This window comes from Nyctereutes procyonoides, unplaced genomic scaffold (genome assembly GCF_905146905.1).
Source record: "Nyctereutes procyonoides isolate TBG_1078 unplaced genomic scaffold, NYPRO_anot_genome, whole genome shotgun sequence".
NCBI lineage: Eukaryota > Metazoa > Chordata > Mammalia > Carnivora > Canidae > Nyctereutes > Nyctereutes procyonoides.
In genome coordinates, this window is record NW_026575140.1 from 8,341,102 (window position 1) to 8,368,944 (window position 27,843).

At 39.3% G+C, this 27,843-nt stretch overlaps 1 protein-coding gene across 1 annotated transcript in view; it reads left to right on the forward strand.

Moving 5' to 3' along the window:
- TANGO6 (transport and golgi organization 6 homolog) overlaps positions 1-27,843 on the forward strand; it is a 210,878-nt gene that overhangs the window by 96,535 nt on the left and 86,500 nt on the right. The window contains exon 15 of the mRNA XM_055306190.1: positions 7,729-7,869. Coding sequence (XP_055162165.1) covers positions 7,729-7,869 — 141 coding nt within the window. The remainder of the gene's footprint in view (positions 1-7,728; positions 7,870-27,843) is intronic.

The following is a 27,843-nucleotide window of genomic DNA, read 5'->3' on the forward strand; positions in this document are numbered from 1 at the left end:
TATCCGCTGCCCTGCCTCTTCCCCTTCACAGTTCCAGTCCCCAGAGATAACCTTTCCTTTCCTACCCCTTTTTAAGTAGTTTCTTCTAGCGGTTACTTTCTTATTTATAAATAAAATGCTCACACATATTTCTCTCTTTTTCCTTTTTTCTTTTTTTTGGGGGAGGGGCTAAATTGAATAATTTTACTGACATTTATTTTTGTGGTTGTAATATCTTGATTTCATATAAGCCATATTTTAAATGCATCATGCCCATATTTAGAGGGATGTATATTTGGAATCCCTGACAGTGGAACTTACAAAAAGTTTAAAAACAATGAAAGGGGGATGTCATCTTCCAGACAACTTTTCTCCCCTCCCTGAACTTCAGTGATATATTTAACAAGATAACAGAGGAATATTGCATTCTTGCTTGAAATCTAAAGTCATCTGCGCCTCCACCCATGCTTAGAATCTTAATTTCTGATTGTCTATCAACAATCCTTGCTATTATACCTGGCAACTTCTTGGCCATGAATTCTTGCATGGAAAAGTGTTCCATGGAACTGTTGAGAAACCTCTGAAAAGATTCACTGTATCTGTTAATGGTCAGAAAACAAGCTCCTCATGGAAGATGCCATGGTTGGTTTTCTGGGGCACCAGTGGGAAAATCTGAAGTGGGCAATGTCTTTTATTTTTCTTTTAAAGATTTTTTTTGGGCAGCCCCAGTGGCGCAGTGGTTTGGCTCCGCCTGCAGCCCAGGGTGTGATCCTGGAGACCCGGGATTGAGTCCCATGTCGGGCTCCCTGCATGGAGCCTGCTTCTCCCTCTGCCTGTGTCTCTGCCTTTCACTCTCGCTCTGTGTCTCTCATGAATAAATAAAAAATAAAATCTTTAAAAAAATAAAGATTTTATTAAGTAATCTCTACATGGGGCTCAAACCTAGGCCCTGAGATCAAGAGTCGCATGCTCCACTAACTGAGCCAACCAGACACCCCATATTTCTCTTGATTTAAAAACCTTTGGGCATTATCTACTCATTTTCCATATGTTGGATGAGGATTTAACACATGCACACATTAACACACACATGCATACCTGCAGGTGCACACCTGTATCCCACCCCCTCTGCTGTTTCTGCATCATGATTTTTGGCTACATCTTTGGGCAGTATTTACTGTTAACTATTTGGATATTATTCATTGCTGAGCCTAGTTCTGTCTTCCATATACATTTGTTTAGTGTTTTATGTAATTATTGCTAATTTCTTCCAAATGATTTCTTAAGGGTTTTTTTTTTTTTGTAAGATTTTATTTATTTGACAGATTGAGAAAAAGTATGAGCAGGGGGAGCAGCAGGCAGAGGGAGAGAGAGAAGCAGGCTCCCTGCAGATTAGGGAGCCCGACTCAGGGCTCCATCCCAGGACCCTGGGATCATGACCTGAGCTGAAGGCAGATGCTTAACTGACTGAGCTACCCAGGTGCCTCTCTTCCAAATGATTTAACAGCTGTTTTGAATATATGTCATGTTGTTCTATCTTCGTTCTCTTTACCCAGAATTCAGCCTGTGACACCTATCCCATTATCTTTATCCTTGTTTTGAGGTTTATACCCTTTTTACTCCTCAATAATCATTTTAGTAAGATTTCAGGAGGAAGAGAAGACAAACATTTGTGGTCATTCTACAACAGTTGATTATAAATTCTTTTTACTCTTGCCTCTAAAATAGGCTTTTTTAGTTTAAAAGACCATGCCCCTTATCACAGACCTTTTTAACTTATATTTCTTGAATTTATATTTGATAGATATCACATTACATGGTTCAAAGTTCAAAAGGTACAAAAAGATACAGAATAAAAACTCTCTTCTCTCATATCTTTCCCATTTCCCTCCCCAGAAACAACCAAAATCACGAGTTTCTCTTGTATCCTTCCAAAAAATTTTTAAAAAGATTGTATTAATTTATTTGACATAGAGTGAACAAGAACAAGCAGGAGGAGTGGCAGGCAGGGGAAGAAGGGGAGGCCGACTTTATAGACTTTGAGCAGGGAATCCTGGGGTGATGATGTGAGCTGAAGGCAGACACTTAACTGAGTAAGCCACCCAGATGCCCCCTTCCAGAAATATTTTATGAGTGTGTTTCCCTTTTGTACCGAAATGGTTGAATTCTATATACACTGCACTTTGTTCTGCATTTTGCTTTTTATCTAACAGTAGATCTTAGAATTTATTCCATAATAGTTCTTAAAAAGCTTTTTTATTTTTGAATGGATACTGCATCCTGTTATATGACTGACCACAACTTAATCAGTCCTCTATTGATGAGTGTTTGTTTCCAGTCTTTTCTTTACCAGTAGTACTACAGTGATGATTTTGTACATAAATAATTTTCTACTGTGCTAGTGTATCTGCTAGGATAAATGCCTAGAGTTTCTGGCTGAACACAGAACTTAGAATTTTAGACATAGTATATATTTTTTTAAAGATTTTATTTATTTATTCATGAGAGACAGAGAGAAGGAGAGGCAGAGACATAGGCAGAGGGAGAGGCAGGCTCCATGCAGGAGCCCGACGTGGGATTCAATCCCCGGTCTCCAGGATCATGCCCTGAGCCAAAGGCAGAACCCAACCACTGAGCCACCCAGGCGTCCTGTCCCGTATAGTATATTTTCTTACACATGTAAGACAGGTTCTGTGAAAAAAGAAATACTTGACATTTTTTCCCATTCAGATGAGAAATCCTTTTCTCTCTGTCCACCCTCCTCACCCTACAGGGGCAACCAAAACAGATTTGAGTACAAAAGGAAGCTGATACTTTGCAGTGGATTTCCCTTTATATAAGATGTGCTATTTTATCTTCTCCCTTTTTCTTCTATTCTAGAAACCTAAAAGGGTAGATCTGAAATGGCTTTTATAGTGTTTTTAATAATAACTTTTGGGGATATAAGTCACATACCATACAATTCATTCATTTAAGGTGTATGATACAGTGGTTTTAGTATATTCACAGAATGAATACCCATGAATACCCATTACCACAATCAATTTTAGAAAGTTTTTATTGCTCGGTAAGGAATTCCGCAGCCATTAGCAGTCCCTCCCTATTTCCCCCTGTCTCCTACAGCCCTAGGTAACCACTAAATCTACTTTCTCTCTTCTGCCTTGCCTTGTCTGGGCATTTCATGTAAATGGAGTCACACAATACGTGAGGTGCTGTGTTTTTTACAGTTTTTTGTCAGCAGAAATACCTGAGAGGTTTGAGGGAATAGGTGGTTTTCCAAGTAGCTGTGGGTATTTTGGGAGGTAGGTTGTTATCTGCCCAGGAGAATGAGGCTGAGGTTAGTTTTAAAGTGGAGATTGGCTTAGCAGTTTCTTGGGATAGAGTCAGTCAGCAAAGACATTTAAGTTAAACTATCTTTCCTACAACGCAAGAGTGTTGTGTAAGACAGAGTTGACTGTCTCCGTTTTATTGCATAATGTGCTTTTAACAATATTTTTTCAGTTGAGTTGTCAACTGATATTTCAGTTGATATTTGTCTATATCCTATGCTTTCCCTGAAAATACAGATCAGAATGTTTTCATGAACCCTGGTCATTTTAGGTTCACCTTTACCTTCCTTCTATGTAACTTATCTATTAAACCACATCTTGAAATATGTAGTCATTTTCCTGCGATCAGAGCAGAAGCAGGTATTTATCACACAGTCATTTGGTTCTTATTGCCAAAGGGATTGATGTGTCATGTTTTCTTGAAGCCTGGGCTGACCCAGAAATTACCCCATTTTTCAATTACAAAGGAATTATCAAGCGTGAGGGGCAAGGGGTCATGTGAAGGTTATGGTCTCACTTCCTCAGTTGTCAAAATTCAGAGAACTTTTCAAGTAAGAAACAAAAACAGCCACACGAAATTTCACCTCTTTAGTTGTTTAGCAGTCTTGACCATCATTTATGATTCTCTTCACTGCTTAGTGTAAGAGTAAGGAGGGAGCTGCCCTAGGGATTTATAAACTCCTAGGTAGCAGCTGTATCCTAGAAGGTAAAACTCAAATAGTCAGAGGGCCATTTGGCAGCAGCGTGGAAAAGGCCAGCAAGAAGATAAACAATTGCTAACGTGGGACTGTGGGAAGCAAGGAAACTGGGCTTTGCTATTAAGCAAACTTTTAATGCAAGAGTGGAAGAATTTAAAGCTCCCTAGTGGAATTAAAAGTTTGGCATTATAGGAAAAGTACGTAAGTAAATAAATAAAAATTTCAATCTTTTTTTAATCTGAAGAAGGGTGTGTTAGGATTCCTTTGAATGAAAAAAAATCAAACAAACTGGCATACACATAAAAGGATATTTATTGATTTACGTATGCAGAGAGTCTAGTGGGTGGAAGTACATTTGGATTCAGAGTCTCAAAGCATGACATCAGCTCTCTTCCTTTTTTCCTTCCCTCTCTTGGCTTGACCCTCTTCTGTCTTGGCTTTTTTTGCGTGGGCTTTCTCCACATAGAGGCCACAGGCAACTCCAGGCTAATAACTTCAACAGGAAGAAAGAGCTTATCTTTCCCAGTACTTTCAATGTGGGCTCCAGAATTGAGTTTCATTGCCCATTCCTGAGCCCATCATTGTGTGGGCATGGGATGGAATGTCCTAACTGGCCAGCCTGGGATATGAGTTTATATATGGAAGGGGAGAAAGTGAGTAGTTAGCTCCACTCAAACCACATAGACTAAGGCTAGGAAAGGGATAGTTCCCAAAGGACCACCAGGTTTTGTTACCAGAGTAGATGCTTTGTGCAACCAAAATATATCTTTAATTCCACCTTGGACCTCCAAAAACTTCCCCATCATTTTGCAGAAGATAACTAACTACAAATGCAGTGTCATATTGTGCCAACAGGGAAACTGCCTGATTCAGGTTCTGCCACAGCCTGAACCTTCCTTAAGAGCAGAGCTTCTGCTTGTAGAAAATTGGAGGCCACATAAAGGAAGATGTGGTTTGGGATGACATGCAGGGACTTCCCAGACTTTTTGGAAGCAATGAAAAGATAAGGGTGGGGAAGGCAAAAATAGAGGCAGACAGGTGCAGCCTTCAGCAGGTGTACTGCCTTTGTGTATATCTGATTTATAAAAGAATGGAATATCACAACCTATAACATAGAAAATAGGGGCACCTGGGTGGCTCAGTCAGTTAAGCAGCCGACTCTTGATATCAGCTCAAGTCATGATCTCAGGGTCTTGGGATCCAGCCCTGTGTCTGGCTCCATGCTCAGCGGGGTGTCTGCTTCGGGATTTTTTTCTCGCCCTCTGCTTCTCTCTCTCTCAAATAAATAAATAAGTCTTAAAAAAAAAGTATGTTGATTTTGCATAAATATCAGATTTAAATGGGAGATTGGAAAAGAAATAAATGGGAGATTGGTAAACTCAGATGAAAAATGAAGATTTCTTAAGCATTTCTTTTTTTTTTTAAAAGATTTTATTTATTTATTCATAGAGAGAGAGAGGCAGAGACACAGGCAGAGGGAGAAGCAGGCTCCATGCAGAGAGCCCGATGTGGGACTTGATCCAGGGTCTCCAGGATCACACCCTGGGCTGCAGGCGGCACTAAACCGCTGCACCACTGGGGCTGCCCTTCTTAAGCATTTCTATTACTCCTTCCCCATCTTCTTTTTCTTAATTCCTGAAATTTATATCAAGACTGTATCTTTGAACTCTTTTATCGGTTCATTCATTGAACAAATAGTTGCTGAACACTTGCTGTGTCCTGCACTCTTCTAGGATTGAGGCTATAGCAGAGAGCAACAAAAAAAATCCTTGACTTTATAACGTTTACACTCTAAGGAGGGGAGCAGTCAATAAATAAACAAATACTGTATATAACATGTGCTAAGAAGAAAAATAAAGCAGGGTGAGAGAGATAAAGAGTAGTAGGGGAAGGAGGCTGCCATTTGTATGTGGTAAGTGTAATATTTGAGCAGAGACATGATAGGGCTTGGGGGGAAGCCATAAGGGTACCTTACCTGGAGGAGGAGCAGCCTAGGCAAGGGGATGTCAGGGGAAGACTATGGGCCTGAAGCAGCTTGGTCTACTCGGAGAACAGTGAGGAGGCCAGAGTGGCAGGACAGTGAGCAAGGGAGAGTATATGGTAAAAGAGGAGGTCAGAGAGTAAGCAAAGGTAGTTGGGATTGGGGTTGCTCATAGGCAGGAGAGAAGGGGAAACCATTGAGGGCTTTGGGCAGAATGATGGGGCCTGACTTGTTTTAACCAGATGGTTCCAGCTGCAGTGAGGTTATCAGGTAAAAGCAGAGAGACCAATTGGGGAAAAAAAGAAAAGCAGCATGCCACAAATGAGAGACCAGCATAGTTGAGGTAGAGGTGGTAAAAAGAAGCTTTCTCCTCCTGAATGTATTTTGAAACCTGTATTTCTTTCCTTCTTCCTTAATATTCTTTAGAAGTGTGTGACATTTTCCTCCCAAGTAAGAGAACTCAAAACTTGTTTATATAGTTTTGAGATCAGGGGCTTTATTTCTAATCCTATCATAGAGCATATCTCCCCTCCTCTTTCCCCCCCTGTGAAGTTTGCTCCCTGCGGGGTGGGGCTCAGATAATGATTACACATCTAGGAGGTACTGGCATGATGGCAGAAGGGATCATCGAGTACTGTAGTCCCCACTTATCCACAGTTTTGCTTTCCACGGTTTCAGTTATCTGAGATTACCTGTGATCTGGAAGCAGATAATCCTCCTTCTGACTAATCATCAGAATGTCAGTCGTAACCTAACATTGTGTCACAACCACTATGTTATCTCGTGGTTCAGCTCATCATGTAGGCATTTTGTTATCTCATATAATCACAAGAAGAAGGGTGTATAGAGTACAATAAGTATTTTGAGAGAGAGAGACCTCATTCACATAACACATTACAGTATGTTGTTATAACTATGTTATGTTCTATTTTATTATTAGTTATTGTTGTCAATCTCTTACTATGCCTAATTTATAAATTGAACCTTATTATAGGTAGGTATGTATAGGTAGAAACATAGAATATAGAGTGTTTGGAACTCTCTGCAATTTCAGCCTCCCACAGCGGGGCTTGGGACGAATTCCCTGCAGATAAGCTGGGGAGGACTACTAATGTACTTGAAATATGGACTCAGGAGTAGGACCTTCCCCGTTTCTGATCAGGGAACTCAGCTTCTAAGCACAGGTCTCCTACTGCTCATGCCCAGAATGCTCTGAAGATATTTCCTTGTGGAAATTACTCTCCTCATTGCCAGTCATACAGAGAATACTCATGTTGGAACAGAGAACTGCAGCAAAGACAGGAAGCGCTGCTGTGTTTCGGGCTGATATGTTGGCAGGAATGATACTAGTCAAAGAACCTTAGAGTCTCAGACTTGGAGGGCTCCCCAGAGGGTATTTAATCCTGTCTTCTCCTGATGCTGTGTGAATCTCTGCCACAATGTGTAATCATCTAGCCTCTGCTTTAAGACTCTAGAGTCCATAAATCATAGAATGTCAGGGCTGGAAGTGATCTTAGAGATCATATAGGACTGAGACTAGAAGAATCCAGGAGACTGAACTTTCAGACTCATGTTCTTTGCACTCACAGTGTTATCATTCCAAATAAAGGGCAGCCTTTCTGGTAGAGTCACAGAGGTGGATTTAAGTGTCTCAGTGTTCATCCCATCTCAGGCTGTCTGGGTTTATTTGCTTTACATTTTCAAATCATAATGAATCCTTTCTTTTTATTTTTCACCCCAGGGGTTGCCCTACTCTCAGATGCATACCCTGAGAAAATCTTGCTTGGCCTATTGGCTCAGTATGACAGTGATAAAGACAAGCACACACCGGAGACCAGAATGAAAGTTGGAGAAGTCCTGATGCGAATTGTCAGAGCATTAGGTGAGTTTTCCATCGTCTGGAAAAAGGTGGGAGGCAGTATAGCTTTGGAACCAAAGTCTACATACCTTGGAGATTTCTTATGCCAACACTATGAGGACAGTTTCAGGGCTGAGATGAACTACTTCCTGTTCAAGGATTTAGCAAATGTCCACACGCCCACTAAGAGATTGGCAGCAATGTTGCCTATTTTCCTACCACCGCTTGGACTCCTCTCCTGAGCTATGTTGGGACCTGATTTTCATTGGAGTTGGAATGAGAAGTTTCACACTTGCTGAGCAGCAGCAAGCATAAAAAGAAGAGGAATGTCAGACAGGGAAGGAATAGCTCTAGCTCTTGTTTGGCTACTGTGTGCCAGGTCGTCCGCATATATAATCTCATCTTATTTTCCAAAAAAAATCCTATCTAGAGAGGCTATTGTTAGACCCAGTTTATAGGTGAGGAAATTGTGGTACAGAGACCTTCAGCAGTTTGTCCAAGACTCATTCAGCTGATAAGTAAAGTGGTGCTAAGAATTGAGCCCATGAACTCAAAGGAAGGTGCTCCAGACTACATAGGCTGAGAGTAGTAAGATCTCTTGAGTCACACTGCTTATATTGAAATCCCAAACTGCCGTTTATTGGCTGTGTGACCATGGGAACATTTCTTAAACTCTTAGTGCCTCAGTGTCCTAGTATATAAAGTGAAGCTATTAATAGCACTTACCTCATAGGGCTAGCATAAGGATTAAGTAAGGTAACATTTAGAATAGTGTCTGGCACACAATATAAGCTCAATACATTTTCATTGTTGCTAAGAAGAAAGATTGCTTTCTTATTTTTAATGTTTTAAAGATTTTATTTATTTATTTGAGAGAGCACAAACATGGGGCAGGGAGGAGGGGACAGAGAAAGAGAGAGAGAGAAGCAGACTCCCTGCTGTGCATGGAGCCCGATATGGGACTTGATCCCAGGACCCTGAGATCATGACCTGAGCTAAAGGCAGACGCCCAGCTGACTGAGCCACCCAGAAGCCCCAAAAGACAAGAAATACTTTATTTAAAGTATGCTCTCTCTTTTTTTTTTTTATTTATGATAGTCACACAGAGAGAGAGAGAGAGAGAGAGAGGCAGAGACACAGGCAGAGGGAGAAGCAGGCTCCATGCACCGGGAGCCCGACGTGGGATTCAATCCCGGGTCTCCAGGATCGCGCCCTGGGCCAAAGGCAGGCGCCAAACCGCTGCGCCACCCAGGGATCCCTAAAGTATGCTCTTTTTAAAGAAAAGAAATACTTTATTATTTATTCTTTATTGAGTGCCCTTAAGGGACTACAAGATGAGACACTGGGGAGTAAGGACAAAGAAAACAGTTGTTCACTCTAAAGATAGGGGTTAAATTAAGATAAATTAACAAATTTCTCCATAAGTCAGTAAGTATTTTTATATCGAGCTATATAACATGGAATTGGAAGGGCTTTCTTTAACTTGCATTATATAAACTTAGCCATGGACTGCTACATTGAATATAGACAGCTTGAAGCTGTCATACTCCACTGAGTATGGACCAATGTTATAGAGTATCCATTCAGCAACTCCATCATGTATCCACTAGGATGTGATCTAAGGCATAAAAAGAAGTGATCTCTGGGATCCCTGAGTGGCTCAGCGGTTTAGCACTGCCTTCAGCCCAGGACCTGATCCTGGAGACCCTGGATCAAGTCCCACATCGGGTTCCCTGCATGGAGCCTGCTTCTCCCTCTGCCTGTGTCTCTTCCTCTCTCTCTACCTGTGTCTCTCATGAATAAATAAATAAAATCTAAAAAAAAAAAAATGAATGAAATCTTAAAAAAAAAAAGTGATCTCAGCTTCAATTTGACTAATTTGTCTGTGAGCTTGTGAATTTTACCCAATAGGGGAAGATTTTGGAAAACAAACAAGCTTTTTGCCCCTTGCTTCGAGAAATCACACTGAATTCTTCTTTCACCAACACTCAAAGATTTGCGAAGATTCTACATAACCATGCATTATTTCTTCAGATATAGCCCTAAATTTTCCTAATTTCTGGGTGTCCCTCGTGACTAAAAAAGAGGACCTAGATGTCCAACCACTTAAATCTTTTTGTTAGTGATATAAGAATATCATGAGAATGATTTTTTTTAATGTTTTCTACACTAAGAAAGACTAACTCTCTGTATTTGCCCTGTCCTAAATATGCGTCTAAAAAAATACCAGACAAGTACACCATTAGAAGAAATCAGTCTCTCACAGGAGGTGTGAATGTTAAGCTTAAAGTATCACAGGGTCAAGTGCAACTTCTGATTTCTATTTGCTTGTATCATTAGGATTATCAGAGCCAAGAAGGAATGTATGCCATACATAGACTCTATCATTATAACTTCTGGTAAACCTCTACCATTGGGAAAACGAACACTGAAAATACACATTTCTCAGTCTTTCGTGGCTAGGGCTAGGGGTGGAGATGAAGGACCGGGTTGAGTGGGAGAGAGTCCTTACTCCTTACATGTTTCTATAATTAGCCCAATTTCCAAAACAGTCTTTGGCATTTCAAAGCAAACTCCATCAATTCTCAAAGTTCTCATGTTTCTGTAGCCTACTTTTCCAAGTATCCAACCATAGACATTGCCTTAGCTTTAACTGCTAATGTCTAATTCACATTACCAACTTGTTCAAGTGCGTAGATGAGGTGACTTGTTGAAATCCTTTACGTGAAATTAAAGCCTGTTTTTACAACATAGCCAGTATTCTTAGTTTATTAGTGATATGGAAATCCTTGGGAACAACCACTCTGTAAGACTTCCCTAGAAAGTACCCTGGTTTCATTGGCCCACACCTTGCTCTCTCCCCACCCCCAACTTTTCTTGGCAGCTGGGGAGTTCCACAGAACAAGGCCCACAGCGGGGAGCAGATGCAGGACACTGCTGCTTCCTCTTGGCATCATGTCTAGTTCCCTAACTCTGCCTACTTGTCTTCCTGCCACTAGACAGTGGTGAAAATCAGGAGTTTTTTTTCCTTTCCATTTTTAAAAACTGAGGTATCATATACACACAGTAAAGTATATAAAGTATACTCACATCAAAACTTCTAGTAACCTATAAAGTTTCCTTTCATCCCTTCCTAGTCTGTATCTGCCCCAGAGGTAAGCCCTATTCTAGCTTGTTATCACCATTAGTTTCTTTTGATTGTTCTTGAATTTCATTTTAATGGAATTAAATCTCCATATTTCTGGTATGTTAATATATCTAGACACTTAGGTAAATTCAGGTCAGATCTGGGGGTAAGAATACTTCATGGACATGATATATACTCTATTTCCTGTTATATCACAATAGGAGGCACATAATGTCTGGTTATCTCATTTTACTGATGGTGAGATTGATTAATGGTGTTTCCAGTCAGGTACATCTGTTCTAAACTTCCCCATCAACCTTCCTGCTCGTGGGGGGTTTTTTGTTGTTTTTTTTGGTTTTTGTTTTGTTTGGTTTTTTTGACAGAGCACAAGCAGGGGGAGCAGCAGAGAGACAGAGAGAGAGAGAGAGAAACAGCTTGCTGCCAAGCGGTGAACCTGATGCAGGGCTCAATCCTAGGACCCTAGGATCATGACCTGAGCCTAAGGCAGACGCTTAACCAGCTGAGCCACGCTGGTGCCCCCCTGCTTGTGGTTTTAAGTAACCACTGATAGCCGGAGCCTAGATCCGTTATTTCATAGGGGTTCTATTCATTACACATTAAGGAACAGGTACAGAGGGATGCTTGGGTGGCTTGGCAGTTGAGCATCTGCCTTCAGCTCAGGGCGTGATCCTGGGGTCCTGGGATTGAGTCCCACGTTGGGCTCCCTGCATGGAGCCTGCTTCTCCCTCTGCCTGTGTCTCTGCCTCTCTCTCTCTGTCTCTCATAAATAGAAAGAAAGAAAGAGGGGATCCCTGGGTGGCGCAGCGGTTTAGCGCCTGCCTTTGGCCCAGGGCGCGATCCTGGAGACCCGGGATCGAATCCCACGTCGGGCTCCCGGTGCATGGAGCCTGCTTCTCCCTCTACCTAGGTCTCTGCCTCTCTCTCTCTCCCTCTCTCTGTGTGACTATCATAAATAAATAAAAAATTTTAAAAAAATTAAAAAAAGAAAGAAAGAAAGAGAGAGAGAGAGAAAGAAAAAAGAAAGAAAGAAGAAAAAGAAACAGAGATGGTTACTATCTTGCCTAATGTCACACAGCTAATTAATGGTGGATACAGAATTTGAACCCAGTCTGACTCCAGACCCAGTCTCTTACCCAAAACACCATTGTGCCCTGAACATTCTCCCATGTCATTAAGCATCTTTTTCCTGTCATTAACATGAACATTGTCCACATCCTCTATAATTTTTAATGATTGCATGATATATTATTTGAATGTACCATAATTTTTTCAGCTGACCAACTTACAGGTTGTTCCAAGCTTTTGCTATTATGAATTACATTAAGATGAATATTCTTGGGACACCTGGGTGGCTCAGCAGTTAAATGTCTGCGTTTGGCTCAGAGCTTGATCCCGGGACCCCGGATCAAGTTCCTCATCGGGCTCCCTGCAGGGAGCCTGCTTCTTCCTCTGCCTGTGTCTCTGCCTCTCTCTGTGTGTCTCTTGTGAATAAATAAAATCTTAAAAAAAAAGATGAATATTCTTGTAGCTAAACCTTTGTGCAGATTGTCTTCCAGGGAGATTGTGCCCATTTGTTTGTTTATTTGTTTAAAATTTTAATTTGAGTATAGTTGACATACAATGTTACATTAGTTTCCAGTGTACAACTTAGTGATTTGACAAGTTTATACATTATACTGTGCTCACTACAAGTGTAGCTACCATCTGTCACCATATAACACTATTACAATATCATCAACTGTATTCCTTATGCTGTGCCTTTTGTTCTTGTGATTTACTGATTCCATAACTGGAAATCTGTACCTACCACTCTCCTTCCCCCATTTTGCCCATCCCCCTGAGATTGTGCCAGTCTATTTCAGTGTTTGAGAATGTTTGTCTGTATCTTCATTGGTACTATATATGCTATATATTACCTTTTTTTTTTATCAAAGACATGTATAAAGAAATACTATCTTGTTTTTATTTACATTAATTCAGTTGATAAGATTAAACATTTTTCATATATTTGTTGGCTAAGTTGTGTGTATGTGAGAGTGTGTGTGTTTGTGTGTGAATTGTCTTTTCCTGGTCTTTCTCCATTTTTCTGTCAGGGTATAGATTTTGTTATTTGATTTATAAAAGCTTTATCTATTTAAAAATCATGAACCACTAAAATTTATGTTGTGACTATTTTTTTTGGTTCATTTACATTTTAGTTTTGTTCATATTTTCTGTTTCTGTTCATATTTTGTTTTTTAAACACGCAAAAGTTTTTTTAATTTTGATATATACAAATATATCTATTTCTGTATGGTTTCTCATATAGAAAGGGTTTTGAAACCAAGATTATATAAATATTAATATATATTTTTTAATTTCTACTTTTCAATGTAGAAAATATTGTGAAAAAAAACAGCAACAAAAAGAAAATATTGTGGAAAAAATTTAAAAGTTTCTTTTATTTAAGGAACTATTTGATTTTTTATTATACTTTTAGAAATTTAATCTTAACACATTGCTAAATTACCAATTACTCCAAATGTTTCTCCATATGTTTCCTTGTATATGGCCCAAAGTCAATGTTGACAATAACCTGGGGACCATTATATGTCATTGCATTTTTTAAAAACCTCTTTTAAAAATATAGTATTAAGTTACTGTGCCCACGATAATGAATTGGTAATTAGGACATTACTTGAAAAGTAGAATTAAAGCAAAGGGGATTTAATACACATGTGAGGGTATTTCCTTCTGAGACTGCCTTGAGCATTATTCCGGATCTAATGAATACTACACAGCTTTCTCACATATGCCAGATGCAATATCTGCTTTCTCTTCAGCAGGGCTGAACAAACATTACCCCATTCTTCTTTGTTCTATAGATTAGTGATTCTCAAACGGGGGTAGGGGAAAAAAATTTTCCCCCCTAGGAGACATTGGCAATGTAAAAATGTCTGGAGACATTTTTAATTACTACAACTGGGGGCATAAGGATATTACTGGCACTTAATGGGTATAAACCAGGGATGCGTCTAAATATCCAACAGTGTACAGGACAGCCCCCTACAATGAGGAATGATCTGACCTAGAATGTCATTAAGGCCCCCTGTTGACACTCCCTGCTGTAGAGCTCATGTGGATCATTCTATTTCTGCTTTATAATATTACTCATATGTGTTAGTTAAATCCATGACAGCCACATACAATTACGCAGGTTGTTCACAGCCATAAAAATTCAAAAAGGCATTATTATATGAATGGTATACCCTGGAGTTGTACAGTACTCAACCTGTGCAGTCATCCTAGTGGCCTTGACTAAATTCTAGGCTATCTCCTGTCTGTTACATTTTAGATTGCCACCTCACTGGGAGAGTTTGAAAAAGTCATTTATTCCTTTCTGTAATACGTTTATATAACCTTTTGAATGTGAGAGCTTCTGCATATGGTTAATCTTATCTATTTTATACCCATCTTATGAGCATAATTTTTAGTGATATCTTTTCTGATGTCTACTGAATTTGGGAGTTGTCCTTCTTAAAGCCTATCGCCACCTTTGAGGTGATTATATGTGCCTCCTACCCTTTCTTGCCTTCCTTTGTGGACCATAATAAGAACTCAAGTATATTTTTAAATTACTCCTTATATTTAGGGAAGATGTTATATACTTTGCCAATATTTATTTCATATTCTAAGGAAAAAGAAAAAAATAGATGAAATTGCCTTTTATTGGTATGTGGCTCTTATTTGAATCCAAAGTTGGATCAGAAGTCCTTGATGGAAAAAGAATTTCTGCCTCTTCCCATAGTAATATCCAAACATTCTCTGAATTGTAATTTAATTTCCTGCTTTTGTCAACTTCTAAATCATATAAATTCCTGGGTTATTTGGTAGCTCTTCCTAATGCTCAAAGTTGTATATGTGTGTGTGTATTTATCTTGAGTATAATTTTTTTTTCCTTAATCTTGGGTGGGTAGGGATATCCATGTAGTTCAGTTCAGAAACATTTTTTTTTTAAGATTTTATGTATTTATTTGAGATAGAGCGTGAGAGATAGCACAAGCAGGGAGAGAGGCAGAGGGAGAGAGAGAAGAAGCCTTCCCCACCGAGCAGGGAGCCTGATGTGGGGCTCGATCCCAGGACCCCGAGATCATTACATGAACCTGAGCCAAAGGCAGCTGCTTAACTGACAGAGCCGCCCAGGTGCCCCTCAGAAACATTTTTTGATTAGCTACTGAATGGCATGTTCTGTACCTGGGACTGGAAATAGGAACGTGAAAAGCCACAGTCTCTTCCTGCAAGGAGCTTATCATTTGGAAGGAGAGAATGACTCAGACACACATCATCTCTGTGAGGTGACCTGCACGTGAAGGGTATTGTGGGAGCACAGGGGAAATGATGGTCTTTGTCCTTTCTCTTTTTGAGATCCTGCAGTCAAATGTGGCAGTGTGCTACAGGGCTACATCCATTCCTCATGCTTATCAGCACAACAGGTCAGTTTTTGAAAAATAGCCTTTGTCTGATGGTTTTCAGAGATTTTCAACTCACAGCATAGGTCTGAATTAAGGTAAAAAGGTAGGTTGGACATGTGAATAAGTGGATAGTCTGGGAGTTGAGCATTTATAGATTTCGGCAGCAATAAACAACAGTCAGGGATTAGAGTTTTCATATCCTAAGAGGAGAGATTTTCATCAAAATTCAGAGGATCAAATGAAATGCTTCTTGTCAAGTCTGCCTAGATTAGCATGAATGTAGTACAATTTAACAAATATTTACATTAATGTAAATTGGAAATACTAACCTGGCTAGATTTGAAGGTTGAAGCCAAGTCAATTTTTTTTTCTCATTTTCCTTCTTTTTCTTCCTCATGTTAATTTTTTTGAGAGGTGTAACTTTAAAATCTATCTATAGACCTTTCTCCTCCTAACTGTATCAGTAATACACAGTCATTTTAGACAAGTGTATTTTTTTTAAGTATTTATTTATTCATTCATGAGCCACAGAGAGAGAGACAGAGACACAGGCCGAGGGAGAAGCAGGCTCCATGCAGGGAGCCCGACATGGGACCCAATCCTGGGTCTCCAGGATCACGCCCTGGGCTGAAGGCGGCGCTAAACCGCTGAGCTACCCGGGCTGCCCTAGACAAATGTATTGAAAAATACTTAAAAGTATAAAAAAAAGAAAGTGATCACTGATAATTTCACCATTCAGAAATAACCACTCTTTGTTTGCATTCTGAGGTTCCCTTCTAGTTGCTTTTTCTTCCTCAAAACTGTAATTATACCATATGTATACTGTTTTCTTTCATTTAACATGACTTCTAGGCACTTTTCCATGTCATTAAATATTTTTTGAAAACACAAGATTTATTGGTTGTATTATAATTAGTAACTTGAATTTATAATAATTTTACTTAATTATCTTTTAGAAAGATATTGTTTAATTAGGTTGTTTCCAGTTCAGTTCCTTACTTGATGAGGAACTTTATGGGGATTATGAGGTGTGCTATTAATTATTCTGTGACATAAATTCTTTTGATAAATCATTAATTCTTTCCTTAGGATTGGTTCCTACCAGATAAATTACAAGGTCCACATATATGCATGCACTTAAGGCTCTTGAAATCGAGTGCTCACTTGCCCTCCTGAAATGTGTACTCTTGTCAGCTGTAAATGACACTGCTAAGGTCGCACAGAGAAAACTTTTTCTGTGGCTTTAGACCAGACTTCTGAGCCTGACCAGCCATTTCCAAAATGTGTATCTTTGCTTCCAGAATGAATGGAAGAACCTGTCAGAGATGGTTGGTCTGTGGGTGGGTGAGGAGAAAGATGAGAGGGTGGGAAGGATTGACTGCAGATAGAAGGGTAGGTGCATGACTCAGTCTGAGCCCACTGCTGCTCCAGGAGAGCGACTCAGATCTGTTAGTGTCATCATGATATACGAAGAAGAGTACTCAATTATTTTTAGAGGCGAAACTTCTAGTTTTCTAATCAGGAAGCTTAGACAAGTTCCAGTTTACTCTAGGTCAGAAACTTACAAAAACGAGAGCAAAAATAGAAAGCCATATTCATATTGCTCCATCTGAAGCATTTTACCTTCAATGAACTCTGTAGGAAAGATCAGGAATTAATATTTGGAATAAGGAATTGGGGGGAAAGAACAAAATTACATGTCTCTATTGGTGTATGCTATGGCAAGTAGAATGTCACCCAGGAATACTGGGACAAAGCAGCTTATACATCTAGGTTAAAAGGCACCTTTTCTCAAATTACTCTATATTCGAAGAAAAGGGTGGGTCCTGGGTGTGAAGGTGTATTTCTAACTCTTAAAGCCCGTAAAACACCCTTATTTAATAAGCTCTGTCAACTTTTCCATAACCTGCTTAATTTTTTTTTTAATTTTTATTTTTTATTTATGATAGTCACACACAGAGAGAGAGAGGCAGAGACACAGGCAGAGGGAGAAGCAGGCTCCATGCACCGGGAGCCCGACGTGGGACTCGACCCCGGGTCTCCAGGATCGCGCCCTGGGCTAAAGGCAGGCGCCAAACCGCTGCGCCACCCAGGGATCCCTAACCTGCTTAATTTTTAAGTTTTAGTTCAGCACTTTGGCACTTCAGAGTTCATCCAAGTGGTGAGCAACCAGTGCATGATCCCATCCAGCTCCAGGATAAAGTTCATAATCTACTTTAGAAAGCCTGTCACCTTCTGCTTTGACAACCATCTTCTTCTGGCCAGTTGTAGAAGATAAAGGAAAATTGGCTAGTTGGATTTGTCTATTAGGCTACCCTGATTTCTAGTTGGCTTGGCCTGGGAATTAAGATGAGTGGAGGAGCTTTTAAATGACTATAATATTCTAGAGTATGGATGTACCACAGTTTACATCATTTATTTATTATTTTTTAAAGATTTTATTTATTTATTCCTGAGAGACACACAGAGAGAGCCAGAGACATAGGCAGAGGGAGAAGCAGGCTCCTCACAGGGAGCTAGATGCAGGACTCCATCCCAGAACCCCAAGATCACAACCTGAGCCAAAGGCAGATGCTCAACCACTGAGCGGCCCAGGTGTCCCTGGTTTACACCGTTTATTCAATCATTCCTCTGTGGCTGGACCATCAGTTTTTCTGTTTTGTATTTCCTATGGCATACAGCACTGCAATATAAATTCTCATATATGTGTGCCAAGAGAAATATATATTAATATGTATATATGCATATTCCATATATATGTGCATACTGAAGTCCTGGGCCTTTATTTCTGTAAGATTGATATTTGCCTAAGTGGAATCATTGACTCAAAAGCTGTTTATATTTTAAATTGTTTATATGCTGACAGATTACTTCCTAAAATCGTGGGTGAGATAGGGCTTTTTGGACCCCCTGCTATGTCTGTTGTCAGAGAAAAATATCTTTTGAAAATTGTGTTTTTCAAAGGGAACAGACTAAGAAAGTTCTTTCTGTGTGTGTTATTGCAATGGGAAAAAAGTCTTGTGGTTTTTTAAAAAATCTTTTATTTATTTATTCACAAGAGACACACAGAGAGAGGCAGAGACACAGGCAGAGGGAGAAGCAGGCTCCATGCAGGGAGCCCGATGTGGGACTCGATCCCAGGACTCCAGGATCACGCCCTGGGCTGAAGGCAGGCGCCAAACCTCTGAGCCACCCAGTGATCCCCAAAAAGTCTTGTTTTCAGCAAGATGTTATTAATACATTTTGGTATTAAGTAATTTACAAGACTAGTCAAGGAATGACAAATCAGCCGTAGAAGTATCTTACTCAACAAAATTTGTTTAAAGGTGCAGCATTATATCATTCACTTCAAGAAGCATTCTAGTTAGATAGTTTCCAGAAATATTTTAGCTTTTAATTTACTGTTTAAAAATTTAACTTTATGGGCTTTTTCTTTTCAAATATTTTATTTATTTATTTATGAGAGATACGCAGAGAGAGAGAGAGAGAGGCAGAGACACAGGCAGAGGGAGAAGCAGGCTCCATGCAGGGAGCCTGACACAGGACTCGATCCCAGGTCTCCAGGATCAGGCCCTGGGCTGAAGCTGGCACTAAACCGCTGAGCCACCTGGGCTGCCTGGCCTTTTCTTTTCTAATAAATGTTTTGGTTTTCTTCTGTGTCATAGATAATCCCAGATTTTAATGGCTTGAAACAACTATTCAGTTGTCTAGAACTCTGTGATACATATATCCGTGGCAGGGACAGCTTATCTCTGCTTCACATGGTGTTGCCTGGGCTTGACTGGTGGTTCTGCTGTGTGTGGTGTAGCCTGGGCTCTCCCAAAAGGTTGCAACTTAGCTGGAATTCTGACTGGAGCAGTTTGCTGCTCTTCCACATGACTTTTTCACTGTCCCTGCATGTGGACACTCAACATTTGGTAATCTAGGTCAAACTCCTTTTCAGCATGGTGAAAGGTTTCCCAGAGAACAAAAGCAGAAGCTACTATGCCTATTAAAAGCTAAACCTAGGGGTGCCTGGGTGGCTCAGTCCACTAAGCCAAAGGTCCTGGGATCGAGCCCTCCATCAGGCTCCCCACTGAGGTTCTCCCTCTCCCCCTGCAGCTCACCCTGCTTGTGCTCTCTCACTCTCATTCTCAAATAAATAAACAAGATCTTTGAAAAAAAGAGCTAAACCTAGAACTGGCTTAGTCTGACTTCTGCCACATTCTCAAAGTAAATCACAAATCCAGCCCAGGTTCAAGTGGAGGGGAAGTAACCTCTAATTTTTTATGAGAGAAATAGCAGTATGTTCAAGGATGGTGTGTTGGCAGCCATATCTGTATACTAACTCCACACTACCAAAGTAGTGCATGCTTATGACTACAAGCCTAACAATACAAATATATAAAGGAATATCAGTCTCTTCCAAATATTAGTGACATTTACTATTCTTACCTCCCAAGGTAAACAATAGTAATAATTTGATATACATTGTCATACATTTCCTTATGCTCCTACAGATGTATGTAAACATATATGGGCTTTTCCGCTTTATAATAACAAATTTGAATACTTTTACTATTACTCTATTATTACATGCCATCAATCTGTAATTTGTTTTCTTTGAAATCAACTTCAGAGGGTGAAATGCACACTTTTCAGTGCATGTCAGTGTGCATTTCAGCATGGTTTGATATAAATCCATGTAATCATCACAACAGTTGAAGTACAGAACATTTTTATCACCTCAAAAAGTTCCTTTTTGCCCAAATTATCTCCCATTCCAAACCCCACCCCAGGAAACCACTGATGAATTCTGTTACCATAGATTAATTAGATCTGTCTTTTCTAAGTTTCATGTAAATGGAATTATGCATTGTATACCCTTTTGTGTTCGATTTCTTTTGCTCAACATAGTATTTTTGAGATTCATCTGTGTTGTTGTGTCTGTCAGTAGTTCACTGCTCTTTATTGCTAAGTGGTATTACTTTATATGAATATACTGCAATTTGTTTACACACTTCTGTTGATGAACATTCTGGTACAAGGCTCTGTGTGAATGTATGTATATTTTTTCTCTTGGTTAAGTACTTAAGAATTGGAGTTGCTGGATCATGCAGTCTATGTATAAGGAACTTGCCAAACTGTTTTCCAAAGTAGTCATACCATTTTATGGTATGACTAGCAATATATGAAAGTTCCAGTTGCTCCATATTATTGCCAACACTTTGTATCAATTTTTTAAAAAATTTATAGCCATTTTAGTGGATCTGTGGTGGTATCTCATTGTGTTTTTTAATTTCTTTGATGACTAATTATGTTGAGCACATGTCTTTTTATGTGCTTATTTTCTATTCATATAACTCTTTTGTGAAGTAACTCTCCAGATCTTTTTCCATTTTTAATTGTATTATTTCTTTTTATTGAGTTGTAAGAGTCCTTTATATGGAGAAGATATAAGCCCTTTGTCAGATATATGTATTTTGCAAGTATTTTCTTCCAGTCTTTCCTTAGTGGTGTCTTTTGAAAAGCAGACATCAATTTTGGGGTTAAAATAATATTTATTATAATATTAAGTAAATATGCAAAAATGTATAATTAGGTTATATTACCTAGCTCATTTACAGCTTTAAAAACAAATAAATTTAAAATTTTAATGCCAACAAAAAATTAATTTATGACAATAGGGTGCCTAGGTGGCTCAGTGGTTGAGCATCTGCCTTTGCTCAAGTCATGATCCCAGAGTCCTTCTCCCTCTGCCTATGTCTCTTCATCAGGCTCCCTACAGGGAGCCTGCTTCTTCCTCTGCCTATGTGTCTGCCTCTCTCTGTGTGTTCCTCATGAATAAATAAATAAAATCTTTTTTAAAAATTGACAGTAGTTTTTTTAATTGACAGTATTTTAATGTGATATGTCACATTTTGCAAAACTTAAATCACTGCCTACAATGTGAATATTCTGATGTTATAGTGGAGAATTTTTTGAGATTAGCATGCCCAAATTATTATGTATTGTAAGTTAAACCCTTACTCCCATGTATTCCTTCTCTATAAACTATTACAAAACCCTTGGGTTCTGAAGTAAGACTAGCTGCATTCAAATTCCTGAGTTTTGAGTGTCTGGCCATAAGCAAGCTACTTACCATCTCTGTGCCTCAGTTTTCTCATCTGTAAAATGATCATCATAATAACAACTTACTTGATAGAGCTCTTGTGAGGCTTACAGGAATTAATAAGGGTAAAGTGCCAGGTATACATAGTAAGCACTCAGTGCTAATTAGTACCTTTTATTACCTCAAGCTCTAAGTAGTAACTCTGCAGGAACTGAAGCCTCAGACCAATAGGAACACCAGACAGTAGTGGGTAGAATTTCAACTTGCTCAGAAAAACAAGAACTGAACCCAAACCAGACTTCTGGCATATAGCTGGGAACCAGGTTTATACTACTCGCTACACATATAAGAATGAAAGCTGCTGTTACCACGGGGAACAAGCTTTTCTCTTGAAGGATCAACAAAGACACACTTACCCCCAGACCCTGCTCACTGGTGAAATTACTTCTAGTAAATTTCCCAAGGATGAAGGTCTACATCATCAGTTTCTTCTTCCTATTGAATTATTCCCATTTACAAATAAACATTACTTAAAATATATATTTTTTAAAGATTCTATTTATTTATTCATGAGAGACACAGAGAGAGAGAGGCAGAGACATAGGCAGAGAGAGAAGCAGGCTCCCTGCTGGGAGCCTGATGTGGGACTTGATCCCAGGACCCGAGGATCACGACCCAAGCCAAAGACAGATGTCTGCTTAACCACCGAGCCACCCAGGTGTCCCTTAAAATATTTTTAAACAAATAAAACACTTCTCTGAACTTCTCCTAACTATTGTTCTCTGGTCTCTGTCACAGTAAAACTCTTAGAAAAAGTTGTCTGGATTTGCTTGCTATACTTCTTCCTACACCATTTTCTTCTCAAGTCACTCCAGTGGAGCTTTACATCCTCAGCATTCTCTTGTTAACCAAAATACTGAAAAAGCCATTGACCTCTTCTTCATCCTTATATTACTTAACCACCCAATAGCATTTGATGTGTTTGACCACTGCTTCCTTTCTGAAATACCTTCTTCTCCAGGCCTCCCAGACAGTAGAGTTGCCTGATTCTCCTCTTACTTCATGGCTATTCTTCAGTCTTTCTTGCTGGCTCATCCTCCACTACTGATCTCCAAAGGTCAGAATCTCCTAGAGCTCTGTCCTTAATCCTGTCCTCTTTTCCACACACACAGTGCTACTTAATAGCTGCTCAATCTAGCTAGAGGTTTATTGATTCTATTAACTTTTTTTACAAAGAACCAGCCTTTAATTAATTTTCCGTATTGTTTTTTTGGTTGTCTATTTTATTGGTTTTCTGTCCTATCTTTAATGTTTCTTTCAATATTAGTTATCTATTACTATAAAACAAATTACCTCAAAACTTACCAGATTAAAACAGCATTTACTGGGGCACCGGGTGGCTCAGTGATTGAGTGTCTGCCATTGGCTTGGGTTGTGATCCCGGGGTCCTGGGATGAAGTCCCATATCAGGCTCCCAGGGAGCCTGCTTCTCCCTTCTGCCTATGTCTCTGCCTCTCTTTCTCTGTGTCTCTCATGAATAGATAAAATCTTTTTTAAAAAACATACAATCATTTATCTCACAGTTTCTGTAATGTAGGAATCCACCTATGGCTTAATTGGTGTCTCCGTCTCAAAGACTTTCACAAAGCTGCAGTCAAGGTGTTGGCTGGGCTGTGGTCTCATCTAAAGAATAAACTGAGGACAGAGACATTTTTAGGTTCACTCAGATGGTTGGTAGGATTCAGTTATTGGTGAGTCACTGGAATGAAGGCCTCAGTTCTTTGTCTACTGTTGACCTGCAACCTCCCTCAGTTCTTTGCCATATGGGCCTCTAAAGAGGTTGCATACAGCATAGCAGTTAGTTTTCACCAGATTGAGCAAGCAGGAGAGCAACAGAGGGTAAGCAAGATGGAAGTGTTAGTCATTTTGTAACCTAATCTCAGAATTGACATCCCATCCCATCCCATCACTTTTGTCACAATCTGTTACAAGCAAGTCACTAGGTTTAGCCCCAATTCAAAAGGAGGTAATTACACAAGGCAGGAATATTAGGAGATGGGTAGTATAGGGTACCATTTTAGAGGTTGCCTACAACACCTTCCTTCTATTAGCTTTTGGTTTAACTTGTTTGCCTTTCTAGTTTCTTAAGGTAGAAGCTTATTTAGATCACTGATTGTGGACCTTTCTTTTCTTTTTTTTTTTTTCTAAAGTAAGTATTAAAAACTACAAGTTATTCCATAAGAACTACCTTAGCTGCATTCCTTAAATTTTGATGTTTTCATTTTTATTCATTTCAAAATATTTTGTAATTTTGCATGTGATCTCTCTTTCTACCAAGGATTACTCAAAAGTGTGATGTTTGTTTAAACTTCAAACATTTACTGGGCGCCTAGGTGGCTCTGTCAGTTAAGCATCCAGCTCTTGGTTTTGGCTCAAGGTCCTGGGATCAAGCCCCACATTAGGCTCCCTGCTAAGTGAGGAATCTGCTTATTCCCCTTCCCTCTGCCTCTCCCCTCCCCTGTTGACGCTTATCCATTCTCTGTCTCTCAAATAAGGAAAAAAAAAAAACTTTCAAATATTTACTGATTTTCCAAGTAGCTTTCCATTATTGCTTTCTGAGTTCTTTGTAGTCAGAGAACATATTGTATATTATTTTTGTTATTTTAAGTGTATTGAGACTTATTTATGGCCCAGGATATGGCCTCTCTAGGTGAATGTTCCATGTGTACTTGGAAGTGTATTCTATAAATATCAATTATATCAAGTTGGTTGATATTTTGTTAACATTTTCAGTATCCTTACTGATTTCCTGTGTGCTTGTACTATCAACTACTGAGAAAGGAATTTGAAATCTCCAACTCTAATTGTAGATATGTCTTATTTCTAATTCTGTTAATTTTTGCCTTATCCATTTTGAACCTCTGTTACTGCATGTATGCATGCAGTTAGAATTGTTGTCTTTTTCATGAATTGACCCCTCTCTCCTTGTAGTGTATTCCTTGTTCCAAAGTCTTTCTGTGATGTTAATATAGCCATTTCACTTTCTTAAAATGAGTGGGGTTTCGGGGTATATCTTTTTCTATTCTTTATCTCTTAACCAGTTTATGTCTTTATATTTGAAGTGGGTTTTTGTAGACACCATATTGTTGGATCTTACTTACTTGCTTGCTTGTTTTTTGGATCTTGCCTTTTTTTTTTTAACTCATTTGAAGTCTTTTAATTTTAGTCTTTTAAATTGTTCAGATTGTTTATATTTAAAATAATTTTTGATATGGTTGAGTTTAAATCTATCATCCTGCTATTTGTCTCATCTGTTCTTTGTTCTCTTTTCCCTCTTTTTCTTATTTCTTTTGGATTGATCAAGTATATTTTATCATTCTTAATCTCCACTCTTGGCTTATTCACTGTACTACTTCTTTAAGTTTTCAGTCCTCATTCTAGAACTGCAGTTACAATGTATGCTAGAATTTTTTGCTATTGTCCTCAGGCTCTGCTCCTTACCCCCCCCCCCCTTCTTTTCTCTTACATTCAATTGATCCATCTTCAGGTTCAGGAATTCTTTTCTTTGATATCCTGTGAATTTAACCCAACCAGTGAATTTTTTGTTTTAGGTATTTTTAATTTCTAGAACTTCAAATTTGGGTTCTTTTATTCTGCATTTAGTTCCTTTTATACTTTCTCTTTCTCCATTGAGAATTCCTATCTTTTCATTTATTATATTTTCTTTTACCTCCTTGGGCATAATTATAGTAGCCACTTTAAAATCTATTTTGATAATTAAAATATCTGTATTATTTCAGTATGGTCTTCTGTTGATTATCTTTATTCTTGAGAATGGGTTATATTTTTGTATAACAACTAATTTTGGATTATGTCCTAGACATTATGGGTATTTTTTTAAAGATTTTTATTTATTTATTTATTTATTCATTCATGAGAGACACAGAGAGAGAGACAGAGACAGAGACACAGGCAGAGAGAGAAGCAGGCTCCATGCAGGGAGCCCTATGCGGGACTGATACCCATTCTCCAGGATCACGCCCTGGGCTGAAGGCGGCGCTAAACCGCTGAGCCACCCAGGCTGCCCGACATTATGGGTATTATGTTGGGGCAGCTATGGGTTCTTTCATAGTCCACCAAACCCTGTTAAATTTTTGTTTTACAGGCAGTTAACTTAGACTCAAACTGCAGACTTTTATTTTGCCTGTGATGAGTTCAGATCTCTGTTTAGTTCCTTTAACCTTACCTGCAAGCTGCTTCGAGTCTAGTCTACACATGCTGAATTTCAGTACATTCCCTGAGGTCAAAGAGAGGCAGAAAGAGTCTATATTCACTGACCTGAATCCTCACCTTACTCATATATCTGTGCCCTGCATGCCTGCCGCTTTAGGAGTAAATAAAATTAAAAAAAAAAAGAAATCAGGGGTCCTTGGCTGGCTCAGTTTGTAGAATATGTGACTGTTGACCTTAGGGTTTTAAATTTGAGCCCCATGTTGGGTACACATTTTACTTAAAAATAGATAAACAAATAAGGGGTGCCTAGGTGGTTCAGTCAGTTGAGCAGCCAGTTCTTGATTTTTGGCTCAGGTCATGATTTCCCAGGGTTTTAAGATCAAGCACTGTGTCAGGCTCCATGCTCAGCAGGGAGTTTGCTTGAGATTTTCTCTCTCTCTTTCCCTCTGCGCCTCCACTTCTCATTCATTCTCTCTCTCTCTCTCTCTCTCTAAAAAATAAATAAAAGCTTTTTAAAGATAAATAAATAAAAATAAAATTAATTAATTCTCATTCATCTTCAAACTTAGACCAGGTTCCATGGCCTGACTTAGTTCAAGAAGCTGAGATCATAAAGACCTGCTTGTGCTATGTTAGGGGATTTGGACTTATGTTGATCTTACGTGGAAGCCATGGAAAGATTTTAAGGAGGGAAGAATTAGTCATAATTACATTTTAGCAAAATTACTTTGGCTGTTCTGTGAAGGATAAGAGTGGAACAAGACTAGAAGCAAGGAGACCTGCTTAGAATATTGTTGGGTCGGGGATCCCTGGGTGGCGCAGAGGTTTGGCGCCTGCCTTTGGCCCAGGGCGCGATCCTGGAGACCCGGGTTCGAATCCCACATCGGGCTTCCAGTGCATGGAGCCTGCTTCTCCCTCTGCCTGTGTCTCTGCCTCTCTCTCTCTCTCTCTCTCTGACTATCATAAATAAATAAAAATTAAAAAAAAAAAAAAGAATATTGTTGGGTCAATCTGGGCAAGAGAATTGATGGTGGATACCCAACTATGGGTTACATATGAGAAAGGAGAAGAAAAGATGTGCCCAGATAGGAAAGAAAGCATGAGAACAGAACAAAAGTGGAAGGGATGTGGTATGAATGGAGAGCTCTGTCTTCCTACTGTTAATCGTGTTTGGTGTCTTGGGGAAGTCAGGCTAGATAGGGAGGAGTTGGGCTTGATGTGATGGGCATTTGGTAATCACTATACATTTGTAAGAAAAGAGACAACATGAGAGACATGCAGGTGTGGTTGGCAGGGGCATGAAAGATGGCTGAAGAGAGAAGAGCCTGGAGCCAGAGAGCTCTCTCAGAGGCTGTTGTTGGTATTCCTTGACACAAAGAGATGAGCACTTTGATTAGAGAGATGTCTGTGAGAATGGTAAGAAAAGGTAGATCTTTAAAAGATTTTATTTGAGAGAGAAAGAGCATGAGCAGGGGAAGAGGGAGAGGGGGAGGGAGAGAATCTCAAGTAGACTTCACACTAAGCATAGATCTTGATATGGGGCTCGATCTCACGACCTAGTGATCATGAGTGAGCTGAAACCAAGAGTCAGAGGCTTAACCAACTGAGTCACCCAGAGATGCCCCCAAAACATAGATATTATAGGCAATTCAGAGGAAAAAATGAGACTCATTTTTTTTAACATTTAGTGGAGATGGGAGTTATAATCCACCCATTTTTTTCTAAAGTAAGTATTAAAAACTACAAGTTATTCCATAAGAAAAAGAAAAGAAAGGTCCACAATCAGTGATCTAAATAAGCTTCTACCTTAAGAAACTAGAAAGGCAAACAAGTTAAACCAAAAGCTAATAGAAGGAAGGTGTTGTAGGCAACCTCTAAAATGGTACCCTATACTACCCATCTCCTAATATTCCTGCCTTGTGTAATTACCTCCTTTTGAATTGGGGCTAAACCTAGTGACTTGCTTGTAACAGATTGTGACAAAAGTGATGGGATGGGATGGGATGTCAATTCTGAGATTAGGTTACAAAATGACTAACACTTCCATCTTGCTTACCCTCTGTTGCTCTCCTGCT